The sequence below is a fragment of the Callospermophilus lateralis genome, chromosome 5, assembly GCF_048772815.1.
Source record: "Callospermophilus lateralis isolate mCalLat2 chromosome 5, mCalLat2.hap1, whole genome shotgun sequence".
Lineage (NCBI taxonomy): Eukaryota > Metazoa > Chordata > Mammalia > Rodentia > Sciuridae > Callospermophilus > Callospermophilus lateralis.
The window spans coordinates 73,740,348-73,752,995 of NC_135309.1; the positions used below are offsets into that span (position 1 = coordinate 73,740,348).

The 12,648-nt window shown below is 44.7% G+C and overlaps 1 protein-coding gene across 2 annotated transcripts; it reads left to right on the forward strand.

Annotated features, from left to right (window-relative positions):
- The first annotated feature begins 5,075 nt into the window (after positions 1 to 5,075).
- Spata24 (spermatogenesis associated 24) lies at positions 5,076 to 11,065 on the forward strand. 2 transcript variants are annotated; one of them, XM_076856875.1, is made up of 6 exons: positions 5,076 to 5,241; positions 6,511 to 6,576; positions 6,794 to 6,924; positions 7,013 to 7,083; positions 10,631 to 10,733; positions 10,815 to 11,065. In XM_076856875.1, exons 1-6 carry the CDS (start codon positions 5,125 to 5,127, stop codon positions 10,972 to 10,974), a joined length of 648 nt encoding a protein of 215 aa, XP_076712990.1. In that variant the 5' UTR covers positions 5,076 to 5,124; the 3' UTR covers positions 10,975 to 11,065. The 2 variants fall into 2 exon arrangements, with proteins under 2 accessions (XP_076712990.1, XP_076712992.1); XM_076856877.1 differs by having other exon boundaries at positions 10,845 to 11,065.
- Positions 11,066 to 12,648: the final 1,583 nt, after the last annotated feature.

Sequence of the window (12,648 nt, forward strand, 5' to 3'; positions counted from 1 at the left end):
CTCCCTTGAAATTCCTCTCATTCCTTTCTTTCTTAGCACTTATCTTAGGTATAATATTCATTTGAACAACGGCATGATTTGGAATTTGTGTGTTTTACTTAAGTATTTTCTGACTCGCCCACTAGACTGAGCTAGGTGAGCGCGCTACCATTTAAGACACATCCCCAGCCCCAGCAAAATTATTTTTAAGTGATTTACAAAAAATTGGGAGTAGTTTGTTATAAAACAATAGATAACCTGAATATCAATTAGGATGACAAACCTTTCCTGGGGCAGGATCACAGGCTATTTGTGATGTCATGTTATCCTGAGTCTCACTGAGCCTTGGTTGGCCAAAAATCTGAGTGCTTTTGACTTATAAAGTAGGAGTCTGTGGTGGTCCCCAACCAGGGTGACCACCCCTCATGTCCATGCTGGAACACAGATGTAGACTTGGATCCAAGGTTCTCTCTTCTCATAACCTCCCATCCTGGGGAACTGGCTGCTAGAGTCTACTGCTCTCCAGGGTTTTGTCCCAAATACATGAAGAACAGCCTCTTCCAGCTGGTAGAGGTGAACATGGACAAGAGAAAACAAGCTGTACCTCATAAAAGATTCTAGGGAGGGAACACAGTTCATGGGGACGATTCAGGGATCACTGTCCCAGAGGAATGTGCAGCTTTGTCCAGGGTGATCTGGGTGAACAAAATTCTGAGAAGGCTTAATGCTGACACACAAAACCTACACAGTACCTTCTAGGCCCAAATTGTCCAATACAGTAGCCACTAGCCATGTATGCTTATTAAAATTTAAATTGTTGGGGCTGGGGATGTGGCTCAAATGGTAGTGCGCTCACCTGGCATGTGTGGGGCACTGGGTTCGATCCTCAGCACCACATACAAATAAAATAAAGATGTTGTGTCCACCGAAAACTAAAAAATAAATATTAAAAAAAAATTTAAATTGTTGGGCTGGTGACATAACTCAGTAGTATGACACTTGTCTAGTATGTACAAGGCACCAAGTTTGATCCCCAGCATGCAAAAATAAAAAGTATAAATTGCCACTAACATATATATATATATATATATATATATATATATATATATATATTTTTTTTTTTTTTTTTTTTTTTTTTAATTTGCAGTACTAGGGATTGAACCCAGGGGTGTTCTACCACTGAGCTACATCCCCAGCCCTTTTTATTTTATGAGACAGGGTCTTTCTATATTGCCGAAGCTCATCTGGAACTTGTAATCCTCCTGCCTCCTAAGCAGCTGGGATTACAGGCAGGTGCCACCATGCCCAGCAAATGTTTTCAGAATTTAGAAAGCACTGGGGCACAGTGGTGCACACCTGTAATAAGAGCAACTCAGGAGGCTAAGACGGGGATCACAAGTTCAAGACTAGCCTCAGCAACTTAGTGAGACCCTCTCTCAAAAAAAAAAAAAAAAAAGGCTGGGAATGTGGCTCAGTGGCAAAAGTGCCCCTGAGTTAAATCCCAGGTCCAAAAAAGGCTATTCCTCAGGCACACAAGACACATGTCAAGTACTAAACAGTCATGTGTAACTAGTAGCTCCCTATGGGACATGCAGATGTAGAACATTTCCATCACTGATATTCTATTGAACTATGCTGTTTTAGGACATTTAACAGAAGTCAACAGAGATGGCCTTGACCCCAAGGAATGAGAATGGGTGCAAGAAATAAGGAAAAACAAAACAAGAGCTACCGCCATGAAACCCATACAATGGCAAAGTTTGTCAGCCCACCCCATCCATCACAAGAGGCCCTTGCAGAGCTCCAGGGAACAGAGTGGCTTACCTGAACTTTACACTTCACTTAGTGGACACTGTTCCGTTTTTTCCCAAATTCATTTTTAACATAGTCATTTCCTGCTTGTGGGGTATCAAATTCCATAACTTTATTATCCACTTTGTTCAATAAAAATGCATCCATAAAGCAGGGTGTGGTGGCACATGCATACCTGTATACCCAGTGACTCAGGTGGGAAGCTGAGGAAGGAGGATTGCAAATTCAAGGTCAGCCTTGGCAACTTCATGAGACCCTGTCTCAAAAAATAAAAAGGGGGGCTGGGTTTGTGGCTCAGAGGTTGAGTGCTTGCCTATCACACGTGAGGCACTGGGTTTGATCCTCAGCACCACATTAAAAATAAAATATTGTGTCCACCTACAATTAAAAAATAAAAATAATAAATAATTAAAAAGGACTGGAAGTGTAGCTCAATGATGAAGAATCTCTGGGTTTAATCTCTAATACCAAAAAAAAAAAAAAAAAGGCAACACAGCATCACAATTGAGCGCATGGATTCTGGAATCAACCTCTCATGGCAGAGCCCTGTTTCACAATTTACTAGCTTGTATGACCTTGAAAAATGGAACTCCAACCTCCTTGAACACAATAGTCCTTAGGAGGCCTAAGCCTATGCAATAAAGACAGTTAGAAAAAGAAAATGAGAAGACTTCACTCCGGATGAATCCTCATATCTTGTACTCTGATATCAGGTTCTGTTTCTGCAAACCACATGGCCCCAGGCCCCAGTTCCCAGTTGTAAGAACAGAATCCAGTGATTTGATCTTGAAGCCCTGTAACAGTGAGCTGCATCCCCAGCCTGATATCAGGCTCCAGGCTCTAGACAGCCACTCCACCACACTAGAGTCCTATGCAACCATGTCCAAGAGTCATTACAGGACTCATTCTCACAGAGCTGCCATTTCATTTATAAAATGGGGAAAGTATAACCTACTTCACAAAATTATGAGTATCACACTGAGGTACAATAAAAAAAGCAAGAAATGGTAAAAAGGAGACACACCGGAAGGACAATAAAATGGTTAGAACTTCTGCATACTTTTCCAGGCCTGTCACTCATTAAACCTGTCCCTTTTCCAGACTTGTTACTACCAAATTCCTGAGAAATTTATAAATCTACCTGTGCACTGTTAAAAACAACAACAACAACAAAACAATAACTAGATTAAGCAAAGAAATAAGATATCTTGAGGAAACTATAATTTAAGGGACTTTTTAAGCATTCTCTATTGATCAGATAATGAAGGCCACATCAACTTGAGATCACTGACTGATATCACTCCTATATACCTTCCCACCCCTCACAAAGTTTCCTTTAAAAGAAGAGCTGGGAACTTCCAAAATAAGACTCTCCCTGGATTTGGCCAGAATATATTCTCTCTCTCTCTCTTTCTCTCTCTGTACTGGGTATTAAACTCAGGGGCACTCGACCACTGAACCAAATCCCCAGCCCTATTTTGTATTTTATTTAGAGACAGGGTCTCACTGAGTTGCTTCGTGCCTCGCTTTTGCTGAGTCTAGCTTTGAACTCACAATCCTCCTGCCTCAGCTTCCCCAGCCACTGTGATTACAGGCATGTGCTATCATGCCCCGCAGCATTCTCTCTTGAATTGTGTGTTCCTTGGTATACCCTCTAAAGGCAGCTTCTCTCTTTTGATGGTCCTCATTCTCTCTTCAATTTATATCTATTTTCCTAAATAAAGCTCTATCTCTGCCTTTGACTGACACATGCTAAATTTTTTTTTCCCATCACATATACCAAGAACCCCACTGTTTCTGAGCTGCATTCCCTCTAAGAACTCCTCAGACTTTTGGGAGAAACCTCTTCTCCAGGGACATCATGAAATAATATTCAGAAAGCATAACAGATGACTGAGGATGTAATTCAGTAGTAGACTGCTGCACTAGCGTGCCTGAAGCCCTGAGTTCGATTCCTAGTACTGGGGCAAGGGGGCGGGGACAATGATGCCAGAAAATAGCGAACACTTAATATATCAACTCTGAGTCTTCCCAAGTCTCATCTTATTGGGGAGGGGGGTGGGGGATAAAAAGAAAAAGAAAAAAAAGCCTTTAGTGGGGATTTGGAAAATATGTGATCACTTTGTTCTTCCCTGCCTCCATTTTCTATTTTAGAGTATTTTTCCTTCAAGCCCCACTTCAGCCTTCTTAATCTCTTCTGGCTCTTTAGGGCTTCCTGGTCATGGTTGCACATGGCTCTAGTGTGGCTGTCCAGAGCCTTATATCAGGCTAGAAATGTAGTTCAGTGGTAGAACACTTACCTAGCGTGTGCAAAGTCCTGAATTCAATCACACACACAGAAAGAGAGAGAGAGAGAGAGAGAGAGAGAGAGAGGGCGCCTGATATCAGTATGAGGATTCATCCTGGGTGAAGTCTTCTCATTTATTTATTTATTTTTTCCCCTATCTTCATTGCATAGGTTTAGCCCTCCTAAGTACTATGTGTGCTCCAGGAGGCTCATACTACAGGGGAAATTTGGAGATTAGGGTAGGGAAAAGAAATCTGTGAAGCAAAACACACAAGGGTGCCTAAACTGACTGTGGCTTCCCCTTTTTGTAGTATAATAGGACCTGGAAGAAGGCTCAGGGTTGGTGTTTGAGTGCTGCCCACTCATTGACACTTAAAGGAAGTAGGGCCTGCCTGTCCTCAGGACTGATTGAGAAATAGAAGATATAATAGAGGGGCTGGGGTTGTGGCTTATTGGTTGAAGCACTGGGTTCAATTCTCAGCACCACATAAAAATAAATAAACAAAATAAAGTTATTTGTAAATAATGATAATTATATATGTATAATTTGCTTATCTAGTGTATATATGTATACATATGTATATCTAGTGTATATATGTGTATATATGTTTACATATACATATACACATATATACACTAGATAAGCAAATTTCCTGTAAACTTAAATTCTCAAGAATTGTTGGGGGGCCGGGTTTGTAGCTCAGTGGTAGAGCGCTTGCCTAGCATGTGTGAGGCACTGGGTTCAATCCTCACCACCACATAAAAATAAACATTAAATAAAGGAATTAAAAATATTCTAAAAACTAACTATGTTCTTTAAAACATTAAACTAAAAATATTCTTAAAAAAAAAAAAAAAAAAAGAGAGAGTTGATAGGATTCCCCTATCCCATGCAGCTCCTTTAAGAGGAGGGACCCACCCCTGCTAACAGAGGAAGTCCCCACCCCCTGTTGCCAGGGTGCTCTGTGGCGTCGCATTCTCATTGGTGGGCGCCGTAGTGAGGCGCCTGGCGGCAGCCATTTCCAACGAGCTGGCGGGGGCGAAAGATGGCGACGCCCCTCGGGTGGTCGCAGGGGGGGTCAGGATCTGTGTGTCTCGCCTTCGATCAACTGCGGGACGTGATTGAATCTCAGGAGGAACTAATCCACCAGCTGAGGAATGTGGTACGCTGCGGAAGAACTCTGGTAGAGGCTGGACTGGACGCCTCACTGGCGGGGGCGGGGCCAGACCTTGTTTCGATGCAAGGGGCGTGGCTAGGACACTACTAAAGGCGTCTTTGGGAAGGCAGAGACCGAATGGGACTTGGCTGGAAGGGGTGGAGCCAAAAGAGGGTGGGACCTTCCAGAATATTTACCAAGGAATTTAAATCTAAATTAAGTTACTTGATTTAGATTTAAATTCCTTGATAAATATTAAATAGGCATAGTAAATAGGCACTGAGCTTCAGTTTCTCTATTTTTAGTGGAGACGACTTCATTGATTTCCCAGTGCCCTTGCTTGCACACAGAAAACTCTGTATCATCTCTTCTGTGTCAAATACATTGCCATAATGAGTGCAGTAAGCACAGATTAAAAATTCCAGCTAATAGATGCATAGATGCTAATTGGAGCCACAGATTACTTCCAATGCTAGACAGCTGGAGTTCATAGTTTTTCTGGTTTTGTTTTTCTATCTTGGTAAGAATATTCAGATGTATCTCCATCTCAGAAATAAAACTGGCTTCACATCTGTTTCTCACTCTAATGATTCTTAGACAACTTCTTTCCTTCTGGGAAGTTGGATGTGGGAGGAAGAAGCAAGACACATGCTCCCTTGGCTACCCTAATACCCTATTTCAACAAAATGTATGCAGCTCTAGGTACTGAATTACCTTCCATTCCCTGAAGGTACCCATATCTTTTTCTTGGCAGCTGGCCTTGGCATGTGTGTTCCAACCATCTGGAACACTTTTCTCTATGTATCTTCTATCTTATTTAGCAATCAGATCTCAGAACTCATGTCACCTCTTCAAAAGCAAATCTAACCCTTCCTCAAGCTGGATCAGAAGCCCCAATGGGCACCGCACCCCCTTGTGCTTTCCCATCACTGGCATTAAACCCATCTGTGGAATGTCCCTTCTTGAGCTGGTTATTCCTTGAGGGCAGAACTTTTTTTTTTTTTAAGATGTTGATGGACCTTTATTTTATTCATTTATTTATATGGGTGCTGAGAATAGAACCTAGTGCCTCACACATGCTGGGCAAGTGCTCTACCACTGAGCCACAACTCCAGCCCAGAGGGCAGGACTTATAGATGGAATTCAGTGAATGTGTGGAATTGATTATCCCTTCCAAGGACCTGCCTCATCCTAGGTGCCCTGGGCATCATCCCATTATCCATCCTTTGTCCTGGTCCTAGAGAATACCCCTCCCTGAGCCAGGCTCTGTTGCAGATGATTCTCCAGGACGAAAATTTTGTCAGTAAAGAAGAGTTCCAGGCAGTGGAGAAGAAGCTGGTGGTGAGTAATCCCTCTACAGGCTCCTAATCTCCATTTCCCAAGATCCCTGTGGTTGGGCAGAGTATTGGCTTTTGAGAACCTCCATCCCCCATATTAAGGCAAGAATCTTTCTATACCCTTACTTCTGTGTGCCCATCTGAGAATGGGAGCTGCTTAATGGAGCCTAGGAGACTCAAAGTGGCTTGAGGTATTAAGGTGACTGCTGCTGCTCCTGCAGGAAGAGAAAGCTGCCCATGCTAAGACCAAGGTCCTCCTGGCCAAGGAAGAGGAGAAATTGCAGTTTGCCCTTGGTGAGGTGGAAGTATTGTCCAAGCAGCTGGAGAAAGAGAAGCTGGCCTTTGAAAAAGCGTGAGTGGGCCTCAGGATGGGCTCTGGAGGGTGGGGGTCCCATTGCCTGCTGTCCTGCTCATCATCTTGTCTTATCCTCCCTACAAAGGCTCTCCAATGTCAAGAGTAGAGTCTTGCAGGAGTCCAGCAAGAAGGACCAGCTCATCACCAAGTGCAATGGTAGGCGGGAGGTTCGTACTCCCCACCACGCTATCATACACGGGCTCTTTCCTAACAGCCCAGCGCCTGTGTCAAAAACAGGGTTGCACCCCAACTTCTGTTCCCGGATGAGGATACAGGCATGCCCAGGCGGGCCATACCTTCGAAAAGGCCTTCAGGTACCAGGCAGGCCACGGAAATGAGGGAAGCAGTTGGTGTACAATATTCTTCTTGGCCATAAAAGAACGGGCTCGCTCCCACTTTTCTTGAAACATACAACCTTCTTAGTCCACCTTTTGTTTTCCCACTTTGGTAAGTTTTAGAAATAGTGTACTTTACTCAAACCCTTCTATAAGAACAACAGGGCAAGAACAGTCCTAATGAAGAGCTGACTGATAGTCTCAGAGTCAGACACTCAATAGAGAGAAATAGAATTGTGGTGACATGGAGAGCTGAGGATCAAACCCAGGGCCTCACACATGCCAGGCAAGTGCTCTACCACTGAGCCACAACTCCAACCCCAAGACCCTTTCTTAAAATAAAAAAAGGGCTGGGATGTAACCCAATGATAAAGTGTCCCTGGATTCAAGCCTTAGTACCAAGAACAAAAAGCTAGAAACCAAGTTTTGTTTTATTGGAACCAGGGATTGAACCCAGGGGTGCTTTGCCACTAAGCCACATCCCCAGCCTTTTATATATATATATATATATTTTTAAATTTTGAGACAGCGTCTCACTGAATTACTTAGGGCCTTGCTAAATTGCTGAGGCTGGCTTTGAACTTGTGATCCTCCTGCCTCAGCCTCCCAAGTCACTGGGATTAATAGGCTTGCGCTGCCATGCCCAGCTGAAACCAAGTTTTGTAGGTTTTTTTTTTTGGTACCAAGGTTTTTTTTTTTAACCCAGGTGTGCTTAACCATGGAGCCACACCCCAAGCCCTTTATATTTTTTTATTTTGAGACTAGGTCTCACTGAGTAGCTGGGATTATAGGCCTGTGCACCACACTTGGCTGAAACCAAGGGGTTTTTTTGTTCGTTTGTTTGTTTGTTTGTTTTTTAGTTGCTTATGGACCTTTATTTTATTCATTTATTTCTATGCAGTGCTTCACACATGCTAAGCAAGCGCTCTACCACTGACCCACAACTCCAGCCCTGAAACCAAGTTTTAATGAAAGCTTTTCTGATTTTTTTAGTATTTGTAAATAATTTAAGAATTTTTAAAAAATTATGGGAACCAATGACAATATGTCTGGGCCACCATTTTCAACTCTGCTCTACATACATACTTACATACAGTCACTACATACATACTACATACATACTACATACAGTCACTTGCTGGCTCAGTTGATGCTTGAGTTGAGGGGACTTTCAAAGTCAGCTACCCAGTGTCCTCAGGAACCTCTTTTTCCTGGAATGCTGAGCTACCCTTACCTAGCTTAAGACATGGGTATAAATTCCATATGCAACATCTGTAGGGAGATATCAAATAGGCCAGAAATCAGTCCAAGCCCCAAAGAGGGTCATGGTGTCCCCTCACACACGGCTCTAACCTCTGTCCCTACTGGTGAGAATTCTTACTGGGAAATGCCAGAAGGCTGCCATTTTGATCTAGTCAAGCAGGCTGAAAGGCCTCAGTTATGTTTGAGCATTGGCACCCTCCTGGCCCCAACAAGTAGTCTCTGCCTTTATACCGAGGTTAAAGTTCCCCTCGTACTTTTCCTCTCACTGGGCATCTCCCCTTCTTCCTCCAAAGGAACCTGGGGTTCTCCCCCACTACTTCCAGAGACATCTTTCCTCTGAGGCATTTCCTTCCAACTAAGATCAGCCCAGGCCATGGATTAACTCAGTATTTACTCATGTATCATAGGGACCGGGCCTGGCTGCCTGCCCCCAGAATGTCCTGAACCCCTCCAGTGGGTAATAACACCTTGCCTGACTCAGTCTGATGTGAATCTTACCCTGACCCACTCACATCCCCACCACTTCCCCTTGTGAAGTTTCAGTTTGATTTTTACACTTAACATAGCTCTTTATTCTTATCAAAGGGATTTTCTAACCATTCTCATTTGGATACTACAGATTTTTATTTTAAGAGTCACACAAATTTTTAATCTTTGTTCCCAAAAGAACTTAATAAGCAATTAATCTGGAGCTGGTTGACCTTGGGAGGGAGATTCGGTAGTCCTGGTCCCGTCACCCAGTGAGCTCATTTTCATTCTCTCACTCCGCCTGTCTCTTTCCTCCTTTCCATGCTGTACCTTCACTTGGTACCAGATCTTCTCTCCTGAAAACCTACATGTGTCAGCATTTCTGTATTGTCAGAGCTGGGTGCTAGTTAATTCTGTCTGACATCTAAAATCAGTGGGATTTTTTTCCTGTGTAAATCCAAATTTCCCAGGGCTCCATGAAGGGCAATTACATGAATAAAGCACCCCCAGGTCCCTGTAGCTCCTTGGATTTTGACCCAAAACACAAATTTTTGGGGTCTTCTCCACCCCACTATAGAAAAGAAACTATCTCTGTTCCCAATTTACGGAAGAAACACATCTGAAAAGGGAGATAACTGGCCCAAATGGTAACATTGCCTCATCAATATGAGCATTATTGGAATGTAGCCTTGTCCTGTTCTCTAATCAGTTTCTGACCCCCCCTTTTTTTTCCCTCCTGCGGTGCTGGGGGTATAAGCCAAGGCCTCATGCATACAAGGCAAGTGCTCCACCACTGAACTGTATACCAGCCCTCAGCTTCTGGGTCTTAACGTTCCTTTCAGGATCTGTCTCATGCCGGTAGGGATTCCACCTTCTCCCATTACTCCTGAAGCCCCAGCACAGTGCTGGGTATCTAGTCAGCCCTCTTGGTGGGTACCCTACTTGGGAAGTTGGGGAAGACTTTTTTTTGGGGGGGGGGTACTAGGGATAGGACCCCCTACTAAGCGGCTTCTCTAATCCTTAGTGAGTCAGTTGGATGGAAATGGCTGATCAAGATGAGGTTTCTAAGTCCTAGCCCCCCAGGGGATATCCTGTTCATTCATTTCATAAATATACTTAGTATGTACCCACTACATGCTGTTAACTGTGTGAGCCTTAAGGATAAAGCAGTGAATAACATAAAAATCCCTGTCCTTGTGGACCTTATATACTAGAGAGAGAGAGAAAGAATGAAATTTATGGTATGATAGATGCTTAAGGAGGAAAATGCAGCGGGAAAGGGGGATAGGTAGTATTAGGAGGGTCTCACCAAGGAAGTGACATCTGTAAATATCTGCAGGAATGAGGACAGGAGTCATTCATCCTCCTGCCTTTAGGATCATTTCTCCAAGGGCCTTCATCTGCCTCAGCCGGGTGAGGTCCAGAATAGAGTTGTGAAGACACTGACACACTCATCAGACATTGCCCCTCTTCCCAAAACTCCATAATAAACTCATTCCTACTAAGACATTAGCAGTTGTTCTCAGAGAGGCCCTGGGTGGGGGGAACCAAGTTCTAAAAGTCCCTTGAGGGACTTAGCTCATGAAGGGGCTCTTGGGATGGGAACCACTCCTCCTCCCTGCCTCTCTCCCCCACAGAAATTGAGTCTCACATTATAAAGCAAGAAGATATACTTAATGGCAAAGAAAATGAGATTAAGGAGTTGCAGCAAGTTATCTGCCAGCAGAAACAGATATTCAGGTGAGGGGCCTGGGCCAGGCTGGGGGTTGTTGATGGAAGTGGGGAGCCTGACCTCTGGCCCCTACCCTGGGCTGTCTGCAGCCCACGACCAGCCAGCTGGCTCCGTTACAGGAATCACATGTCTGACTTCCGGATCCAGAAGCAGCAGGAGAACTACATGGCCCAGGTGCTGGACCAGAAGCATAAGAAAACTTCAGGAATGCGTCAGGCCCGAAGGCACCAACGTCTCAGGGAAAAATAAAATGGTGGTCACCTACCTGTTCTTTGCCCAACCTCTGCCTTCTCTGCTCTGGGGGATCCTCAACCCTTCCCTTCCCATTCTGGTGGGTCCAGTCACCCCAGGTCTGACCTCCAAGAAAGGGGCAAGGGAAGAAGCAACAGTCACTTCTGTCCGTCTGCCTCCTGGTCCTTGATGACCTGTAGTCAATAGGAATTGCTTGGGAGACATGCATTGAACCACCGCCTGCCAGGCTACTTCTGGGCTCCTGAGGGGATGCTCCTCAATCCTCCAACTCCTGAAAGCAGGGTGGGGATGGGGTCCATGGGAGTCAGGGTTATAGCTAAGAGGGGAGCTGGGTCTTTGCTAGTTGGCACCATCCCTTACTTTTGGTATTTAATCCTTTCATATATATATATATATGTACATCTCAGCAACATCTCACCCCGCTCTCAGTACTCCTTAAATATATCTCTGTTTGTGCATGAGAAGCCCTGACCAGAGACTTCAAAGACAGCAGGTTCCAGGACCCCCAACAGATCTGAGAAACCAGTTGCTATTGCCTAACAAGAATATTATACCTGTGAATCACAGTTGTATCCTCTTCTACCTCCCCCAAACAGAAGCTCATCAGTCTTCACAAATGGATGCGGGAAAACCACAATGCTGTATCTTTTTCTTTTTAAATACTGGGGATTGAACGCAGGGCCTCTCACATGCTAGGCAAGTGCTCTATCACTGACCTGCATCTTTTTTTAAGGTGAGAAATCATCTGGGAAGGAGCAGCCACTTGCCCAAGTTGCACAGGTAGGGCTCAATGCAAAGGGAAGGATATATCCTTTCATAAACCATCACTGAGTGTGCTCTAGGTGAACAAGGGGATACCCAGGCAGGGCACCCATGAGGCTGAGTCAGATTTGTCAAGTATAGCCTCTTCTGGGTCAATGTGAGGGTGAATATACAGGCCAGAGTTCTTGATCCAGGGCCAGCTGGGGCCTGAGTCATGGCAAGACCTTGAAGCCAGAATTGAAGGGCAAGTGGTGCCCATTGTCATAAGACAATGACAGGTGGTGGCAACTCCCCCACCAATGCCTGTCCCTAGGGCAGGACCAAAGGTTGTGGGGGTTGGAATGAGGGCCTGTGAGGGCACACAGGGCTTTTTTTTTTTTTTTTTTTTTTTTGCCTGGGGGCTTTGGAGGGGACCACACAAGTTTCCCAAGGGCATATCCAGGGCATCTTCTGGGCACTAAAGCAGTTTATAAAAAGTAAAGCTGTCCACTTCAGCCCCTTCCAAAGCCTCACTAAGCGCAATCTGTCTTGCAGTGATCAGAACCATCTTGAGGCCCCAGCACAACTTTTGTTGGAGCTGGGGGAGGCCTCTCATGATGCTCCCCACTATGGAAGGTTGTTGGGGCAGGATGAGTGTGGTGGAGGAAATTTATGAACTCTGACAGGGCAAGCCATGAGAGGGTGGGGGAGGGGTCTTGCCTTGCAAAATCAAGAAGCTTGGGATTGAGGGGAGGTAGCAGTAGCAAGACCTGAGTTCTCTGGCCTGATGGTCTGATCTCCTGTTCAACTTGAATAGCACACACGCTGCACACCACAGGCTTGACCTCAGGCTAGCCCCTGCTTGGCCCAGGTTCCCTCACTTGTATTAGGTGAAATTCAATCTAGCTGCCTGCGCCAAAGGTGGGCCTG

Bases quoted from the DNA above. Each gene is read 5' to 3' on its own strand.
- Spata24 (XM_076856875.1), top strand. From the start codon at position 5,125: ATGGCGACGCCCCTCGGGTGGTCGCAGGGGGGGTCAGGATCTGTGTGT. The intron at 5,242-6,510 runs GTACGCTGCGGA...GCTCTGTTGCAG, and splicing joins TCCACCAGCTGAGGAATGTG to ATGATTCTCCAGGACGAAAA. The intron at 7,084-10,630 runs GTAGGCGGGAGG...TCTCCCCCACAG, and splicing joins GCTCATCACCAAGTGCAATG to AAATTGAGTCTCACATTATA.